The sequence below is a fragment of the Solanum tuberosum genome, unplaced genomic scaffold, assembly GCF_000226075.1.
Source record: "Solanum tuberosum cultivar DM 1-3 516 R44 unplaced genomic scaffold, SolTub_3.0 scf00784, whole genome shotgun sequence".
Taxonomy (NCBI): Eukaryota; Viridiplantae; Streptophyta; class Magnoliopsida; order Solanales; family Solanaceae; genus Solanum; species Solanum tuberosum.
The window spans coordinates 86,580-107,628 of record NW_006239689.1 but is presented as its reverse complement, the minus strand read 5'-3'; the positions used below and the strand labels follow the sequence as shown (position 1 = coordinate 107,628).

At 29.9% G+C, this 21,049-nt stretch overlaps 1 protein-coding gene and 1 non-coding gene across 2 annotated transcripts; one reads left to right on the top strand and one right to left on the bottom strand.

The window, feature by feature from the left end:
- Positions 1 to 4,120: 4,120 nt before the first annotated feature.
- TRNAP-UGG (transfer RNA proline (anticodon UGG)) lies at positions 4,121 to 4,192 on the bottom strand. Its single transcript has one exon. It is a non-coding gene; the product is annotated as a tRNA-Pro (tRNA).
- Positions 4,193 to 19,036: 14,844 nt separating this feature from the next.
- STMYB44 (transcription factor MYB44) lies at positions 19,037 to 20,517 on the top strand. The gene has a single exon (XM_006367359.2). It carries the CDS (start codon positions 19,199 to 19,201, stop codon positions 20,159 to 20,161), a length of 963 nt encoding a protein of 320 aa, XP_006367421.1. The 5' UTR covers positions 19,037 to 19,198; the 3' UTR covers positions 20,162 to 20,517.
- The last annotated feature ends 532 nt before the right edge of the window (positions 20,518 to 21,049 follow it).

Genomic DNA, 21,049 nt, shown 5'->3' with positions numbered 1-21,049 from the left:
ATCAAAAAGGGATAGAATATCCGGATACATAGGGGAGGAATGTATCCGAGAGGGGAAGGATGTAGCCGTGAGGGACGGGATGTAACAGAGAGGGGAGGGATGTATCCTTGAGGGAAGGGATGTAACAGAGAGGAGAGGAATGTATCCAATTCCAAGAGAGGAGATAGGAATGTATGAGCGAGAGGGGAGTGATGTATCTGAAAGGGAATTTTTGAAAATTTTTAAATAGTAGAGAATTTTAGAGATTATTATTTTCCTTTTCTTGAACCGAAGGTTTATAAAAAACGAAGTCGTCAATTCAAGGGCCAGCGCCTATCATTCCAAACGAAAAATCATTCGAAAATTAATGGACCGACGCCATCTGTTGGAAGTTGAAACACTCATAATCTTTAGTAGCATTATATCCGTCCAACTTTGTGAAATGAAAATGAAACGGGTCATTATTGTGGGGCCCCAAAATGTATTGGGCCCTATTAAAAGAGAATAATTGGATTGAAGGATTTCATGAATGGACAATATTACAACCAGATGGCCCATTATCAAGAAATTCAAAAAAAAATACCAAACCTACTTTACTCTAAACCCCATAAAAGTCAATATCTACTTGCCTCCAAATAAATATTGATCTATGGAATTATGTGAAGGCAAGAATCAAGATGATAAGGTTTTTAGTCCTTTAAAGCTGTCAAATTTTAACAATTTGCTAAAAATTTCCAAAAAAATTCAACATATCAATGTCGCTTCTAATTCTAATCTTACAAACTCATGGCCCCCCTTTTTGTACCAAATTAGTTCTCCAATTACCTTGTGTGACCATTTCCAAAAATAAGCTTGCATGTGTTCGGTGTTTATACTAAATTAATAAGTATATATAAAAGAATATTTTTAGATAATTGATCGTTTATATTAGTCCCTCTGTCCCTTTTACTTGTTCAATTTTCCTTTTTTACTTGTTTCTTTGTCTATTTAATTAATTAATTTTGAAAAAGATAAAACCTCGTTAATGGATAAATTGATTTTGAAATTCTATCAATTAATAGAGGTAAGATTAGTGGTGTGCACTATTTGGATTATTCCGAAAAATCAAACCAAATCAAATCGAATTCTAATTTTGATTGGTTCTTTGATTTTTTGGTTTGGTTTTGCATTAATAAAATACTTTATTTGATTTTTTGGTTTGGTTTCTGATTTTTAAAAATTAAGAACCGGAAAATAAAAAATAAAATGAATTATATATAGTGTGTATCATTATGATTTAGTTTGTACCGTATGCTAGGACATTTATAATTGATATACTTTTTAAGTTGTGTTTACGTTTTACTTGTGATGAATATTAGAAAGCATATTTAAGATATTCACTTTTATTATTTCTCCTTATATATTTTCAAATTGCAAATATAATTTTGATTATGTTTCTAATTATTGACATAACCGAATAATCAAACAGAAAAAAATCAGAAAACAAAAAGAGAAAAATCGAACCAAACAAAATTTATTTTCATTTGGATTGGGTTACACTTCTTCAAAATCAAAAATCGAAAAGCCCAAACCGAATAGTACAAAATCAAACCAAAAAACCGAATGTACACCCCTAGGTAAAATGATGAACTCACTGTGTCAATTATTATTTTCTTAATAGGTGTGTGGATAGAGGCTATGATATTTGCACTTACTTTATCACTTACTTAACTATGATAAATTTATATAGTTTGGTGTAATTATCAGAAGTAGATAACATTCGAAATGACGAATTTATACAATTACAAACATCAGAATTGTAAACAGTTATACAAATTCCGAATTATACAAAAGTTATACAAATCATATTATACAAATTCTGAATTATACAAATATGCAAATTATATTCACATCATATATTTCATAAAAAAGTTAAGGTGATGACAAGTGTTGAAAAATCTTGTAGAACTAATTTTGTCTAGCACATAATGGACCAGGCTAGATAAAATTAAAATCATTTTAGTTTTAAAAATTTGGATGTAAATTTAGAAACAATGTGTGCTTAATTATTTATCTGTAAAATTAGTAAAATGTGATCGGGTATTATTTTATAGAGGAACTTTCGCAAATAGCCATTACAATAAACTTAATTATGTTCCATAGCTATAGTTTGCATATTTACGGATTATAGCTATAGTTTAAGTTGTCTCGTTTGTATAATTCGCCGGTACATTTGTATAATTCAGTTATTTTTTTATTAACTCGAAATGACGAATTTATACAATTACAAACATCAGAATTGTAAACAGTTATACAAATTCCGAATTATACAAAAGTTATACAAATCATATTATACAAATTCTGAATTATACAAATATGCAAATTATACAAAACTAAAAGGTTGAATCGCATAATTATAGCTAAATGAGGCAAACTATAACTATAGCCTATATTAAGTAATTAGCTAGTATATATTTGCTTATACGTGTAATTTTTCCTATTTTATATGGGCTTTGACTTTAATTTGATTAGATGTACTACTTTGTTATAACTCATAAATATTTATAGTTCATTCTAGTTATTCTACTTCTAGTTACTTTGTATAATCTTCACTCTCCTTTTTGTTTTGACGGTCTTATAGGACCTACGGTTTTTGCCTCTTGTACAACTACTATATCGATCCATTAGACCAATTTTTTTGTGAGATAGATATTACCGTATAATATTTTGACACAGAACAATTAACAATATATATATATATATATATATATATACTACAATTTTTCAAAGTTTTTAGAATTCAATTTATTGGATTAATCGGATTTACTAGGGATAACTACCACATTAGAAGCCAAGTCTGACCAAGTCAAACACGTAGGTATTTCACATCAACACACTTAGCATCCATTTTTCTTTATTGTTTCGTTCTATTCTCCAATATAATTAAATGATCAAATCTACAATTCATATTATGAGGTAAAATGCTACTAATTAAAATTGTTCATGCCTGTGTCTAACATCCTAAATTTTTATTATAATTGAAAAAATATTTATCATTCATGTATAATCCTTATTGATATCGTTCAATTATATCCAACAACTCATAAACAAGAAATAGAACCTTTGCTTTTGCTCAGCTACTTCTAATATTTTTAAAACAAAAGATTGTGAGGCATCTTATTTTGTTTGTTTCTATCAAATATTTTTTTTTAAATCACAATCTTTAGCAAATATTTAATCTTTAAAATAATCCCACTTGAGCTCTTGCAAGTTGTAACAAACTTTGTTGACTTTTTATATACTTTTTCTTCTCATGTATGGTATATAAATTAATCAATTTTTTTTTTTTAAAAGCCACAAGTTGGGACCTTGGGTTAAAATAGTAAAAGACGGAAAGACCTAAAAAAATTAAATAAAATATGGTTGCGGCTGTGAACGGCGGATTCCGTCAACTACAGCCGTTTCTTGGGAGGTTTTTTGCTTTTTCAAAAAATAAATTAATATTAAATTTATATAATTGATGGGCCCAATTTATTTTTTCTTATTAGTAATAATATGTTACTTGAAAGTAGGAAAAGCTAAAATAAAAGAGGCAATTATCCCACGAGAAACATGCCGTTCACACACATTCCTTCATGTCACTTTCGTAAATAGGTTGAACAATAGAAATATAAATATATTTCGTAGCGGACCCAGAATTGTGGGTGTCAATAGTTATAGTAAAAAAATATAATTATGAGGCTAGTAAGACTAGAACACACGACTTAACCACGATATATATATATATATATATATCAAAATATGAGCTCTAACACAATAATTTTCCAATGAAGAGATGTCACTTAACACCCCTTCGATAAGGGTGTGTCCATGCCTGTATATATTTATCTTTTGTAGAGTAGAAGTATAAGCCGACTAATGAGGTCTCAAGAGGGTAGAAAATACGTAGACATATATTTCTTCGTAAATAGGTTGAACATTTTTTAATAAAAAGGAAGAAAAGGAGGATGTATATATTTATCTTTCGTAGAGTAGAAGTATAATCCGATAAATGAGGTCTCAAGAGGGTAGAAAATAGGTAGACATATATTTCTTTGTAAATAGGTTGAACATTTTTTTAATAAAAAAAAAGAAGAAAAATAAAAAGAAGTTCAGATATGTGGGGGCATTCCGAGAATCGAACTCGGGACCTCTCGCACCCAAAGCGAGAATCATACCACTAGACCAAATGCCCTCATGTTTTTATTATCACATATGTTCCAATATATACTACTCGATTGACTATGAGTTGATCAACTTTAAAATAATCACATTACCAAAATTAAGGATAATATAGTAACATACTTTTTATTTTTTAAAAGATATCTGTTTTTATGATGAATATGTTGTCACAATGACAGAATTAGGATTCCTTTTGAATTTTATGGTGTCTCTTTTAAGTAGTAATAATTAGTTTCTAAATTTAATATTTATACATTTTTATGAATTTATTAATACCAATATATTACATGTATAAAATTTAGGGGAACTTTCCCTTATAGCCTCTTAAAAATAATTTAATTATGCTCCATAGCTATAGTTTGCTAATTATGATTCATAGCTACAAGTTAGTGGGAGGAGAGAGGCGAGCGAGATTGGGAGAGGGAGGAGAGAGGCGAGCGAGACAGGGCAGAGAGTGGAGAGAGACAAATTGTATATGTATATCTGTCGAATGTATATATGTAGCTGACATACATATTTATTTGTATATCTGACGAGTGAGATTGGGAGAGGGAAGAGAGAGGCGAGCGAGAGAGGACAAAGAGTGAAGAGAGACGAACTGATATGTATACATGTCAGATAATTGTATATATGTAACTGGTATACATGTGTAATTGTATATTTGGCGAGCGAGATAGGGAGAGGGAGGAGAGAGGCGAGCGATATTGGGAGAGGGAGGAGAGTGAGAGAGGGAGGAGAAAGTGGAGAGAGGCTAATTGTATTTGTATATATGTCATATAATTATATATGTATATGTATGATTTGTATTTGTATATGTATAAAAGAGGCGAGAGGCGAGAGAGGAGAGAAATGACGTAATTACCGTTAAAATTAAGTTGTGAATCGTAATTAATTGAAACTATAGCTATGTTAGTTAATTAACTAGTATATATTTGTTTTTCCACGTAATTTTCTCATAAATTTATTAGATTCAACTAAACTCACACACAAATTACTAGCTCCCGTTCTGTGCGACAAAGTTTTAAAAGATATAAGCCAGTATAAACACGAATAAGAGAGAAGCTGCACAAATACACACACATAGGAGAATAAAACTTTTGGAAGATAAAGCTATAAAAAACAAATACTTTCATAATATGGATTAGAACAACAAAAGTGTCGTTCTATTCCATGAGTTAGGTACTTTTAAATAATGTGAAAAATTGTTATCAACGTGGTGCTACAAAAGTAAATATGTCTCTATCATTAACAAAATATACGGAGTTCGAGTTCTAAAAATAATTTTTTTAGCAATAAACACATTAAATTCTTTCTTAATGAACTTTCAATATCATAAATTTGAATTTATTAGTGGTATCAATAATTTTATAGCTTGAATATAAATTAATCAGTCAATAAATTTCACATACCAAATTATTAGTGAGCTATAAAACTCTTTATGAAATTCCATGTGCTTTTGCTTCACATATAAGAAATGAAAAAGTGTGTCGATAACTATTCCAACTATGTTTTTAATAGTGCATATCTTCACCTTTTTTTTTCACTCTCTCTTTCCACCTACTCTCCATTCAAAATTGAGTTCACTTTTAAACAATAAAAAAAAATGTTTTCAACTATTTTTTCCCCCAACCATGATACAAAAAGATCAATTATTCAACTTCCTATTTGAGATTGTTCTAAAATGCTCTATCATTAAGAAAAGTTTCGTTACTCATTCTTTTACTTACTAAACTAAAGATTATAAATAAACGCTCCCTCAAAAAGCTTGACAAGATTATCACTTTCTTTCTCTCTTTTTTATAAACAAATCACTTTCTAAATTACAAGTAAAATTTAAATACGTACACAATCCTAATAAATAAGGAGAACGATGTAAAAGTTTAGTGACCCGTTTGACCCTAAAATCTTTATTCATTGCAAAATAAGTTTCGCTTTATTTTAAAATCAATATGTATTCGATAACTAAGAAAATTTTAAAATAAACTTAACCAAGTTTATTTCAAATTTGAAAAAAATAATATGTTAATATATTCAAACATGAATATTGTTTCAAATATTTTTTCTTACCGAAAATATAATTAAACATAATTTTATTTTCATCTCCAACCCTACAAATTTCAAATAAAATGAAAAATATTTAAATTTATAACCAAATGCCAATTGATAAGACTTCCTTTCTAAATCTGAAAGAAGCTAGGACTCTTTCGGCTGGATTTGATTCATTTGAGATCTTTCAAAAAGGACATACGGTAATGTTCACATATACTCTACTCTCTTTAGATCCTACTTAGTGATATTTTACGGGATATGTTATTATTGTTAATACTCTTTCTATTTCATTTCACTTGGTCTCAACTCTCAAGGCTAAAAATATATGTTTCATTTTACTTTTCCCGTTTAACAAATCATGATAGATTTATTATCCCTAAATAGTAACAAAGTTAGAAATTTCGTTAGGGACATCCAATATACCTACATACATGAAAATAATATAATATTGAAACTAGCTTACTACATATATATCTAAGTAGGTGTTTGGCCATGCGATACTATATCACGATATGGTATCGTGAGATGGAATCAGCGTTTGGACATGCGATTTTACGTTGATTCCATCTCATGATTTCATATCATGAGATGTGATTCCATATTCTCCAAAAATCATGATATGGAATTATATGGGAATTCCATATCATGATTTGAGATATTTTAATACAAAAAATTGATCCACGAGTTTTATATTTTGTTAAAACAGCCCCACATTTATATCTACTAACAATTTATTTCATATGTAAATAAAATTTATAATCACATCATTACTTTTTAAAATTTATTATTCTCACCAACATATAGTCACTTTAACTCACACCAACCGATTGTTGAGTAATAAATTTGTTCTGTTCATTCACACTAACCGATGATAGTCAACGCTCGGCAAGTGAAACTTTTCATCATTCACTTGAAACAATTAACCGGCATGTTAAAATAGTTACCAAGGCAATTAGCAAGATGTCACCAACATTTATACAACCAAAAAATATGACAAGTATACATTCCAAAATTCGACATAATACTTGATTTTGGCCTTGGTTTAAGGTAAAATTTCAAACACATTAATAAATTTATTTTATGGCCTTAATAAGTGCACATTTATATTTTATGTGTAAGTTATTAGTATTTAGTTACATATTTCCTATCAACTTTGTTTAAAGAGATAATATTTATTTTATGACTTTGCATTGTCTTGGAAGCACTATTTTTATTACTCTTACAGACGTTATTTTTATGAAGAGCATTCTATAATGCTTCCAATTTATTTTATGTTCACTAAACTAATATTGACGTATTTTTTATTTGGTAGGATTGTGTTGGTGCGATTGATGGAACATATATAGAAGGGGAAGTTCCTAAAGCGGTGCAACAAGCATATCGTAATCGCAAAGGAAGAACATAACAAAATGTCTTTTGTGCTTGTGATTTTTATATGCAATTTACTTTGTTGCTGCTGGTTGGGAAGGTACTGCACATGATAGTAAAGTACTTGAGAATGCACTTGTTGAAGCAATGTCACAATTTCCATTTCCGCCACATGGTAACTTTAAATTACATCCTTAGAATAAATATTATTTATTTACACAAAGCTGTCTCATTTATGTCACATATGCTTTTAGTAATTTTTTATAAAATGTTTGTTGGTAGATAAATATTATGTTGTTGATGCTTATTTTTGAAACACAAAAGAATTTCTAGCTCCATACAAAGGACTACGCTATCATTTGCAAGATTACCGAGGAAGTGAAAGAGAGCCTCAAAATGCCAACAAATTGTTTAATTATAGGCATTCATCTATGCGCAATGTGATTGAACACACTTTTGGAGCTTGGAAAAATAGATTTATAATACTGAAACAAGGCATGAACCATTATGATATTGATACACTAGTGAAAATTGTCATAGCTTGTGTAGTGTTAAATAATTATTTGCGAGAATACCAAAGTACTAATGAAATATTTATGGTCTATGAGCATGAAAATATAGTTGTGGATGATATTGACCAACAAATGGCTCAACGTAACAATGTTGGTTTGTCTTCTCGATCACATGATCGAGAAATGAAAGTTCAGCGTGATGAAATTGTCCGTACTATGTGGAAGGATTATATTAAAGACTAGTACACTACAATTTATGTTCAATTTTTTTTTATTAAATTAAAGTTAGATGAAACAATTACTTAAATGAAGAACAAATAACTTTGTAATAATTTATTATGCTATTTTATATTTTTTTGTTAATTTGATAAAATTGAATAAACAATTTGAGCTATTTTAATAGTTTTACAACTTATGAGATTTTTATGTTTATGAGAAAATATACAACACAAAAATTCCATATTACATGTTCAAACAAAACTTTAATTTCATCTCATGATTCTATATCATCATTCCGCATGGGCCAAACGGGCCCTTGTATATCAGATTAACCTGAGTCAAATAATATAAAACGGAGATTATATAATTCCTCGAATATAGGGAAGAAAAACGAGAAAGGAGAGCGTTGAGGTGGCTAAAGGAAACGGAAAAGAAATAATAGGTACTGGTATGTGGTACGTTATGGTACAATAAGGGGTGCATGCACCGGAGAATCGTAGGTTTCTTTAATAGACTGCGGACCCCACCACCAAACAAAATTAAATAAAGAGAATAATAAAAAACAATAATTTTTTTATTTTTAAAAATGCATTTATTGGAACTCGTGAAAGAAGTGGGATATAGCTGGCAAAGAGTATAAAATTAGACGTCAGTTTTTATTATTTTAAAAATATTTTAAAATTTTGCAGTTAGGCCCGTTAATATAGACAGTGTACACGTCACTAGCAAACTGACAATTTGACTTGTTTACAAACGGGGTAGGTCCCACCTAACAAACTTGCTTACGTGGCTAAATATACATGTCGGCCGTTTGGTCATCAAGGAGCGGTGTCTACGTGGCAATTTGTTTGGGTCCCACATTGTCACAACTGTCCGTCCTTGAGGGAATTCGGCGCCATTTTTTATGGCTTTGGGTTTTGGGTACCAATAATTCATGGGAGAGAAAAAAAAAAGGGATTAAGACTCCCATAATGTTAGAAATGATGATTAATTATAAGGTTAGACTACCATAATGATTTTGTTAGGTTACTGATTTTAATGTAACTACTTTTCTCTTGGGATAATTTGTTATAGCATGAAGAGAATTAGTTATTATGCACAAGATAAAATTATTAATTAACTTTATTGCCACAATATTATGCTAATGTTTACCTCATTATTGATATATATACAATCTTGAATTAATTTCATTTGATGAGAGCCTTTATATCTTTGCTCATAAGTAAAAAGAGGATGTACATAAATTTCTTGAAACGAGTTTTGATTTTGCAATGGTTTAATTTGTTCTTACTAGGTGGTGGATGATAATTTGTTTTCTTATATGGTCTTGTGTTATTATTGTCGCTTGAACTGGCTTTAGGCTTTGTGTTAGTCACAACATATTAGTGTTAGATCCACCTATTTTATGTTTCACATAATGATGGTCTTTTATATATATTTTCTTATATATTATCTGGTTCATGTTCTAGTTCTCGAGCCTAAGCGTGCCGAAAGGTTTTAGTAGTCTTATATCAATGGATGTGCTAATAAGTTATATTATTTTACAATATTCACATTTTAAATCAAACTTTTGAAATTAAGTGAGATTCCAATTATATTTTGCTTATCATTAAAAATAAACGGCATTATTCATTTAGTAAAGGAGTTCAATGAAAATAAGGGAAAATGAAGACAATTACATAATTTCTCGTAGTGGAGTCTATCATTGAATGTAAGCTTTTCTAAACTAGTGAAAAAACAAGGTCATGAATAAAATACTCCCTTTTTCCTTGGTAACCGAGTCACATAAGGAAATTAAAGTTTAAAAAGTTCAATAATAGAATTATTTCCTCCGTTTTATTTTAGTTGGCTCCTATACCATACTATATATTCATACTGCTGTTGGTATAAAATAACTACAAAAAATAGCAATCATAGTCAAATTTAGAAATCAGATCAATAGGGGTCAAGTAATATAAATGTGACAAATTATTTTGCGACAATGTGAATGCAACTCGTTATGAATGCTATAAAAGAATTAAAAGGTGTATAGACCAATTAGTAAATTTTAGGCATATGAATGATGTGGTATAGCTAAGGATTGAGGTCTAATCATATCTACAAGTGCCAAATATGATTATTTTGAACATATGCTCAACAAGCAATTGGCTATCCAAATTATAATTGTCCACACTAATTCCCTTTGTGGTCCATATATATCGTCCTACATTATATATATCACATTGGAGGAGTATTAAATAAGAATTCTGTCCCAGGTATTATTATATGGAATGAGTGTACTTTAGGGGAAGAAAAGTATCTTCCCATTATCTTTTGCTTTATTTATCAAACTTTGCTATTTCCTAGTTAACATTAGCTAAAAGAATCTTTTTGTGTTTCAAATTCTTGGTATACGTAACTCAACAGGATTTATATTGGTTTACTTTACTTTAGCAAATCTCACTTGAGCAAAAGATCTTTCGAAATCAAACATAACAACATATCTATCTTTACAAGGTAGAAGTAAAATTTGTGTACATTCTATCAGCTCTAGGTAAAAATATTGATTTATTTTAGTTTAACAAATCTCACTTGAGCAAAAGATCATTCGAAATCAACATAACAACATATCAACCTTTACAAGTTAAAAGTAAAATTTGCGTACATTCTATAGGCTCTAGATTTTACCTGTGATTTCATTGGTTTGTTATTGTATTTTGATTGACCAAAATCTATAAGAGGACACTTCATCGATTCCTTCTTAGTGAAAAATTCTAATTTAATTTCGAGAAATCATTTAATTTTAGGACAAAGGACGACCACCCAATAAATGAGTGTGTTCTTGCTAGTACATAGTAATTAATTAGGCGTTTGTTTGAAATTTTCAAGCTCAAAAGGCCGAAAGTCACAAACTTCATTAGCAATCTAATTAAATTAAGATTTGAGATGGATCGCCGTTGATACCACTTTAAGTAATCAACCTTGGGTCTAACTCGTTAGTTCCATAAACAGATTCAGAATTTGAAGTTTATATGCTTCATCAATATCAGAAAAACAAATAATTGAGATGGATTTGACGTTGATATCATATAAAGAAACGAACATTTGGTTTAACTCATTAGGCTGAGGTGAATATGTGATTTGGAGTTAATAGACCTTGAGCTAATATATAATAATAACAAGATTTACGATAAAATATTTATACAATTTTAGCAAATTTCATTATATAAATGTAACACTTAAACGAAAACTATTGAATTTAGATAAATTCATAAATTGAAAACTAGATATGTCTATCAATGTGAGACTGGGACTCAACACTATAAATTATACTATACATTTATTATTTATATATTTCATGAAAGTAGACTACTATTTAAATGATGAGAAAATTGTTCTTTTCTTTTACCTTTATTTTAGTTTCACTTTTTGGTTGAAAGAGATGCATTGTATTGATGAGAAAATTGTTCTTTTCTTGTAGTAGCAGAGTATTTGGCAGGTTAAAAGCAAGAGGCCTAACTTGCTTGAGTGAGTGGATTGAGACCTGACTTTCATGTGTTTATTAAAGTTGGTAGCATCTAAACACCTTTGGTCGCACAAAAGTTACACATTTCTTCAAGCAAACCATGCCTAGTTTCTTCTCTTTTAATTTATATGTATCGAGAATCATACGATTGAGAAAATACAAATAAATAAAAATGAACCAAAAGTAGAGAGGAGGTAAAATGGGTAGATCACAGTAAGGTGACATGTCGCATTGTGTTATGATTATAACTAAGATGGAGGATTCGTGTGAGAAAATGTTAAATTATATTTGAGGCACTGAAAAGATACCTATATATAGATAAGGAAATACTCAATTAAGGTTTATGCAATGACGTTGTCTCTTATTTTTGCTTAGATTAGTTCTGAAACCAACCCCCTTTTTATCTCTTCTTCTTTCATTGAAAGATTTGTTACTAGTTTAGAGTAATTATAGTAATGCATAATTCCAATTAATCATTACAATATAACATGGGTTCGTGACACATTATGTATGTTATTTATAGGTATCCTTAATTAGATTAACAAAGAAGAATATGTATTTAAATTAAATAATATCGTCAAATTAATGCCTAACTCACATGTATATTCAGTGTATTTTTCAGATTAGTGTCTCTTAGGATTTAACAAAATAAATAAGGAATAACATAATCAAAAGGTAAAAAAGTGTTGCTAGTGAGATTCGAACTCGGGACCACTAACTCATTCAAGGTATTTGAAACCCATAAAAAGGGTCTAAAATCACTAGGCTACAACAACTTATTGTGTCAAAGGTGTCCAAAATATGTTATTTAATCACTTCATGTATTATTTTACTTGTATATACAGTATTTCTTTTTCGACGAAAGGTGTCCAATTGGACACCCTAACTTGCATGTGCCTACGGCCCTGACCCTAACAAAGGAGCGGTAAATTTGAGCTACTTGACTAACGTGAGGTGTATGTGTATTTCTATACCAAAAGTATAACGAAGGATAAAAATGGATTAACAAGGGGTAAATATGACATTTCCTCCTTTTTCAAAAAAATATGCTATTGGTGTATAAAGAAATTGAAAAAGAGAATGGAGGGAAATGTGCACACGTATGGCCGGGGTTTTTTTGACACGTGACAAAGGGACGGTGCTGAGTACGGCCAAAGGACAGATGAAGTAGGTCAGGAAGTCACATGTGAGCTATATTTTTTAATAAATAAATATAGTGCTCCATTTATTAGATGGTAAGAATATAGACACCATGGTGTATAGGCACTATTTTTTTCAATAATTTTTTTTTTTTTACTTTAAATCGCAAAATTGAGGATTATATTTGCCACTCTTCCCTTTAATTTTTATTGTTTGCAACCTTCTATAACAAATTGATGAAAACGTATAATTTTGAACACAATTGATAGGAGATAAAAATATTACAGTATAAATTTATATACAGTTACATTTAAACTTGAAATCTCTTGATCCATGCTTTAATAGATTGCGCTACAATATTAGAAGTTTCATGGCTATATCCGTTAGCCTACATTAGTCAAGGATGTTATTGAACTCGAATTAATAATTAATTAGTGATCAACAAACTCAAGATTAAGATAAGTGAAACAAGTTAATATAGCACTATCAAAGAAAAAAGTAAAAGTAAAAGATACATAACTTCCAACAAAGAAAACTTATTGTATTTTCTCTTATATTATATAAGAGACCGTTTGTGCTGACGTACCTGCTTCAGTGTGTTTTGAAAAAATATTTAAAAAGTTATTTTTTTTGTTCTACTTTGATAGTTCGCGCTGAAGCATACGCATCTCTATCGACCTGCCTGCTTCGGCGTGCTTCAATTTATTTTTTTTAAATTACTTTTTTTATTCTGCTTTAATTTAATTAGTGTATAATTTTTTCGAAATTATAGAATCCATTTAGCTATGACTTTTAGTATTAAATTCATATTCTTTAGTTTGTTTTATTATTTTGAATGTTGATAATATTTGTTTATATCTTGTAATTACTTTGAGTAAAAAATGAACGATCGATGACGAAAAATACATTAATTATGGACATCTTAACGAACCTCTTCACAATAAATTTGTGCAAACAAAAAATAATTAACATCTTAAATATCTAAAAATCACATTAAAATTTAATGAACTTTCTAAATTCTACCTATATCACATAAATTAAAATTAAAAAAATACTAAGATATTGGGTATGTGCTAGCACGGGGCACCTGTGTCTATAATATAAATAAGAGCAGGGGCAGAGCCATCTTACTATTAGGGGGTTCATCCAAACCCCTTCGGCGGAAAATTATATAATTTATACATGGTTAAAATACCTTTTTAGGTATATATAGTAGATGTTGAACCCCCTTCGACTACTTCATGTGTGTATTTTTTCAGATTTTAAATCCCTTTATTGAAAATTCTGTCTCCGCCACTGAATAAGAGAAGGACTAGTATAGCACTATCAAATATTAAAGAAATTAATTCTAACATTTGACAACAGATAGATTTAAGCATTTATTTTCCAACATAACAATTATGAGGAAATAAGTTAGTTAATAGTCTACTGATGTAGACTTTATTAGTAGCAGTTGAAAAAAATTGGTAAACATTACTATCAAATATAACTCACAATTATTGTGTTCATGATATCAAATAATAAGAAGAAGAAGAATTACGAAATAAAAATGAAAAAATTATTTAGCTTTATAATTCAATTAATTAACGAATATCCTATAAACACAAATTGAACTCATTGTAATGGTCATAGGCTCATAGTTAAAGGAAATATAAATAAAAGGGATGAAAAGGGCCATTTCAAATAGGTCAATTTACCCTATGTTCCCTCTTTGGTTCAAATATGATCTTCTTGTTGTTTTTTTGGGGCAAGAAGGAGCTGATTTGATGGACCAGCTTCGTTTTCTCGGGGAACTATTTAAACAGAAGGCGATACATGTCTTGATTTTTGTTCTAACTGATTCATCAAGTGTCCATTTTCTTAGATCTTTTTCATGTTTTCTGTCTCTAACTTAGCTAGGTAATTCAAAAATATCCTTTAACTAACTAAATAGCTCAAAAATACCTGTCTTACAAACAATAGCTCCAAAAATATGAAACGATAAGTCAATATTACCCTTGAGCTAATCGAAACAAACCAATTTTAAAATAGCCTAATAACGTATTTTTTACCTATCAAATTTATACATTTCAATTGATTCAAGATTAAATATACTCTATTTTTATACATCACGAGAATCAAAACAAAATTTATTCATAATATAGGGACCAAATTATTAATTTGTGTAATGGCAATTTATGATAGGTTGATTAACCAAACGCTTGTTAGACATGTATTGGGCAAAGGTACATTCGTAAACGACAAAGGGCCCCATATTCATTGCATGGAGATGAAATGAGTTGCCTTCATTCATTTTGTGGTTCTCATTTCCCTACATTTAAAACTCATTGCTAATAGTGATAACCACTTAATTAAACACAAATGATTTTTATTGCTTTCTCCGTTCTTTTTTATTTGTCATATTTTTATTTAACGAAAACTTTTTTTTTGAAGTTAAGTTTAACTTAGAAAACTATATAAAAACTACCATAAGTTGCAATCCTTCTTAAAATATTGATAAAAATTCGTATCATTTGATTCTCGAAATACAAGATGTGATAAGTAAAGTGAAAAGAAGGAAAGAACAAAAGGAATATGAGTAATTAGTTTATAAAGGGAAAAGGGTAAAAAATATCCTTAAACTATATGAAAGGATTAAAAATACCCTCAGTTTATAATTTGGCTCAAAAATGCCCTTACTATCAATAATTTGGTTCAAAAATGCCCTTAAACTATGCGAAAAATGTCATCCGTTTGTAGTTTGGTCCAAAAATGTCTTTGCCGTCAATACTTTGATCCAAAAATTCCCTTATTGTTATTTAATGGGTCAAAAATGCTCAATTTTCAAATAAATATATTATTATTTTCTTTTTAACACATTCTTTTTCTAATAATGTTTTTTTAAATTAGCAAATGTTTATCTTACTTCAATTTAAAAAAATGAAAATATTTCTTATTTTATTATCATTATTTTTTATCGTTATATAAATATAAATTAATGATGGATATACTATGATTTATATATATATGACATATATTATTTGTCGAAAGGGTACATGAAATTATTCTATTTTAATTGATACAATAAGATTAAGATGGAAAAAAAAAATTCCTACTTTTTTTTGGTTAAAGTGATTTTAGAAGAAAGAAAACAAGAATAATGTTCTTTAATAATAATTTAATTAGGAAGAAGATGTGTTTAAAAATAATTAAAAAAATATTTATTCGGGAAAGAGCATTTTTGACCCATTTTGTAAGTATAAAGTCATTTCTGGACCAGAGTATTAATTGCAAGAGCATTTTTGGATCAAAATATTGACGATAAGGACATTTTTGAGCCAAAACTATAAACAAAAGGCTCTTTTGTTTCTTTCACATAGTTTAAGGGTATTTTTTTTATCCTTTTCCCTATAATAATTGATACTTATAGAATCATTATAACTAATCTTCCTTTTCATTTCTCTATTTTTCATATCCTTGATTAAAATAAACGAATAAAGTAAATTAGAAAGAAAGAATCATTACTCATTTTTAGCGACACCGTAGATATGCAAGAGAAGAAAAGTTAAAACAAATAACTTCATATGTCTCATGATATATGTCACTTTTTTTTTCTTTCTAAAGTTGATTTTATTAATTTTTAATGTTAAATTAAATTAAATTTATTTTATAAGATAAAGATTGTTTGCTGTACCTTTATAAGAAAGAACGTGTTGATATATTGGTCAACCTCCTTTAAACTAGAATAGCAACTCAAAGAAAATAAGGTAGAAAACACAAAGAAGAAAAAGATTGTGACTCTAATTCAAACTATCAAAAATTGAGAAACAAATTATTTATTTATAAAATTTTTTTTTCGATTATTCTAACTTTTTCATAGAATACTACAATACTAAATTTAGCTCACCAGATTATTTGTTTTATTGCCAACAATTTAGCTCACTATTCTTATGCACCTTCGTAAGGGTATGAAAGGGCAAAAAAAAAAAGGAATATTCAGATATCGCGCTTATTATTCGAGAATGCACTACAAAAAATAGTAATAGAAATATTATAAATGAAAAGGTTATTAATAAAAAAAAAACTGAAAAAATCTTAAAGGATGAGATCAATTCATAAACACTTATTTTAATACGTTGAAATATTGCATAAAAAATTCCATGACATTATTTTGTAAATTAATCATCACAAAGAACCTCTCGATATGATTATAATCAAATTTTCAACAGACACAAAATTTGTAGGTTGTATAAGTTTCAGAATCATGCAAAAGGCAAGGCAAAGTCGTTGTTACTAGACAAAATTCTTTTTTTTTTCTTTTCTTGTTTGTAAATTAATCATCTCAATTGACTTCTTAGTATGATTTTAATTCGATTTTCAATAACCTAAATTTTTAAGACTGTTTAAATTTTACAAATATATAAAGGCTAGGCAATGTCGTTGTTACCCAACAAAATCTCATGACATTTCTAGTAAATTAACCACTTCAATAGGATTCTATCTTGACTTTCAATGACACAATTTTTTTTTAGGTCTTTTAAGTTTTAGTTTTGCATAAAAGGCTATGTAATGTTGTTGTTATCAAAACGATGAACGATTAATATCTCTTCGTTCATTTTAAAAAATCAAAAGAGTTTTATTACTTTCTTTTCATATTATCCTTAATATTAAATAATTACATAAAATAATATCAAAATAATATATATATCTCTAATTAATATTTTTTGACTAAAAAAGTACCATGTCAACTATCAAGTAATATGAAACGGAGAAAGTAAAAAAAGTGAATAGTATTATATTTATGATAGATTAGCATTCACAGTTTGAAGCAATATTGTTGAAACTTCCTCTCTATAAATCCGCTCATTGATTAGGCGAAGTGGAGAAACAAACTTTCGGTTACCATATAAGTTGCGTGACATGTTTTTTTCCTAAATCTAGGTAACAAACACTAATCAACCACTAATTAATTCCTTAATATCTAATCCGATCTACTTAATTAATTAGTTTAAATCACAGAAAACGTTAAAGTCGGTTACGGCAGTTCAAACTGGCCGCTTCTGACTGCCACGTGTAGGTGGGCACGATGGCCGTTATGATGGGTCAGGTTTTACAGCCTGGCTTTATCACAGAATTCTGCTACACTTATTTGTCGTTTAGTGCCAGCTCATCACCACCCAAATTTATAAAAAAATTGAAATTTAAAAGTAGGAAAATATCAAAGCCCATGAAAATGCTCTCCAGCCTGTCTTTTAGTCAAAGCCCATTCACTTTCCTTATAACCGTACGTACACTTCTCTAAAATAAATAAATTAATAAATTATTATTAACTTCCAAAAACGGTCGGTGAATTTAATTTTTTTATTTTTCCATAAATAATTTCATCACCAAACTACTACGTTTATTTTAGTTTTTACATGTCCATCTTAAAATATTTACCATGATGTATAATTAATCGATACAAAATGTAAGAGAAATAATTAATATTGAGAATAAACATATTCTTTTATTTGTCCTTTCTAGATATATTTAAACTAACTAACAAAAATGGACTATTAATATAACCGAAGTGAAATGATGGATTAAAAATGAACACTCTAAAACAGTGTTCGTAAAAGTGAACAAAAGGATTATATTTAAAAAGACATAATATATACATATGATATTTAACTTGACATAATTTTGCATATATATTATTTGATGTTGAAACTTTATGATTAAACAATTAAAATTGTATAAAATTAAACAAATAAATATACATTTTATACGTGACATTACGTGTATCTGCTTATTTAATTTTGTTACACATTCAATTTGTAAAGGCATAGATAAATACAAGGTCAAGTTAAATGACACAGTTACGTTAAAACCAACTATATTCCCTTAATATCTAAAAAGTTCCCGAGATTTTAGAAGTGTGATTTAAATAGGTGTCTACATCGAACGTTTCATCTCGTGACGCGTGTGTTTGCCAGCTGTATAAGTGTAACTGCCTTTGCTTCTCTTTAACCGGTCATTTCCACCTCCTCAACCGGTCATCCCTATCCTTTTTCCTTCTTCAAGTATATAAAGTCCCCTTCTCTCCCCCACAAGTCTTCGTTCAGTAAAGGCGAGGCTCCGCCTCTCACCACCGTCAAATTTGTAAATATTATCTCCTCTCCGTCGCCGGAAATTTCTCTGTTCCCGTTTTCTCTAAATCTAATCTTACTTTTTTCTTACGGTTAATTAATCGGTTGCTATTCCTTTGATGGCGGCGATTACGCAGAGAAAAGATTCGGATCGGATCAAAGGTCCATGGAGTCCTGAAGAGGACGAGTTGTTGCAGACGCTTGTTGAGAAACATGGACCTAGAAACTGGACTTTGATAAGCAAATCGGTTCCGGGTCGATCTGGTAAATCCTGTCGTCTCCGGTGGTGTAACCAGCTTTCCCCTCAAGTGGAGCATCGTGCTTTTACTCCTGAAGAAGATGATACTATCATCAGGGCTCATGCGAAGTATGGTAACAAATGGGCGACTATTGCCCGTTTGTTATCGGGTCGGACTGATAACGCTATTAAGAACCACTGGAACTCTACTCTTAAACGTAAGTGTCCTTCCATGTCCGAAGATTTAAGCTTTGAAACTCCTCAACCGCCTTTGAAAAGATCGTCTAGTGTTGGTCCTTGTACCAATTTTTCTTCTGTTATGAATCCGGGTAGTCCGTCTGGATCCGACTTGAGTGATTCCAGTCTTTCGGGTTTTCCCCAACCGCTTGTTTATAGACCTGTTCCCCGTACCGGCGGGATTTTCCCTCTTCCTCCTCCTCCTCCTCCGGTTAAGCAGATTGAAATTCCTTCATCTGTACCCGACCCACCCACATCTCTCTGTCTTTCCTTACCCGGATCCGGATCTATTGAAAAACCAACCCAGTCCCCTAATTCACCACCACTACCACCGCCTCCTTTGCCGGTGGTTGATAAACCGATTCCCCCATCTGCAGCCGTCATGGGTCATCTTCCTCGATCCAATCAAAGTTATGATTTTTGTGCTGCTCCCAAATCAGGAGAGAAACAGTTTTTTACTCCAGAGTTCTTATCAGTTCTGCAAGGTATGATTAGAAAGGAAGTGAAGAGTTACATGTCTGGGTTTGAACAAAATGGTATCTGCATGCAGACCGATGCAATAAGGAATGCAGTCATTAAGCGTATTGGCATCAGCAAGATTGAGTAATCCATCTATGATTACAGTTGAACTGTTCTATAGTCATCAACTGTGGCTGCCGCTGCTCAGCGAAATGACACTGGAGAAGAAACAATGGAAGTTCGGAGCAGTCTTCCTCCCCCACCCCTTTTTTTTATTGCTTAATTACTTCCGTAGAATTCCAATCAAAAAAATAATTTTGCAGTAATGTACAGATGAATGAGAGGATGAGAGAAGAAAACTAAATTTGAAAATGCCGAAAAGATGAAAATCTGAGAAAAATCTCTTTCTCTTGTCTAATGTCTTGTGATGAACTCGCAACAAGATCAGCCTCATGAAAATTAATCTATGAATTAGGAAATTTTAACATATACTTTTTTAATGAATTCTATAAACGTGTTTGTTTCATTCATCACTCCGTTTAATCGAAATCGAATAGTTTAAGATTGAATTACACATAATTGATATATTGAAAAATGTTTTTAAGTAATGATGTCGAATATTATGGATTAGATTGGGAGAGAAGCCAAGTAGGTCCAGTTTTGATTGATTTTTTGTTTGGATTTTCAACCAACACCAAAAATAGATTCACTTATTAATTATTGAATGTGGAGACAGTTGTGCATGACTTATTGTGATAACTGCAATTGTTTAATTAGTTCCAGCTACTGGCAGCCTGTTTAGTGGGGTTAATTAGTCAAAAAAACATGCTTAAGTAGCTAAGTTTTGTGATATGATGGTTAGGCAATTGCTGATTATAGTGGGTTAAAATTACCCTTTTTGTTTGTGGTTGCACTATTATGTGTTAGACATGGTACAATTTTTAAAAACAAAATATTAGTGGAACCTAATCTAGTTGTGAAAAGGAACATTCGAGAACATGTGGAAATTATGTGATAATATAACAAGTTTGGTGAG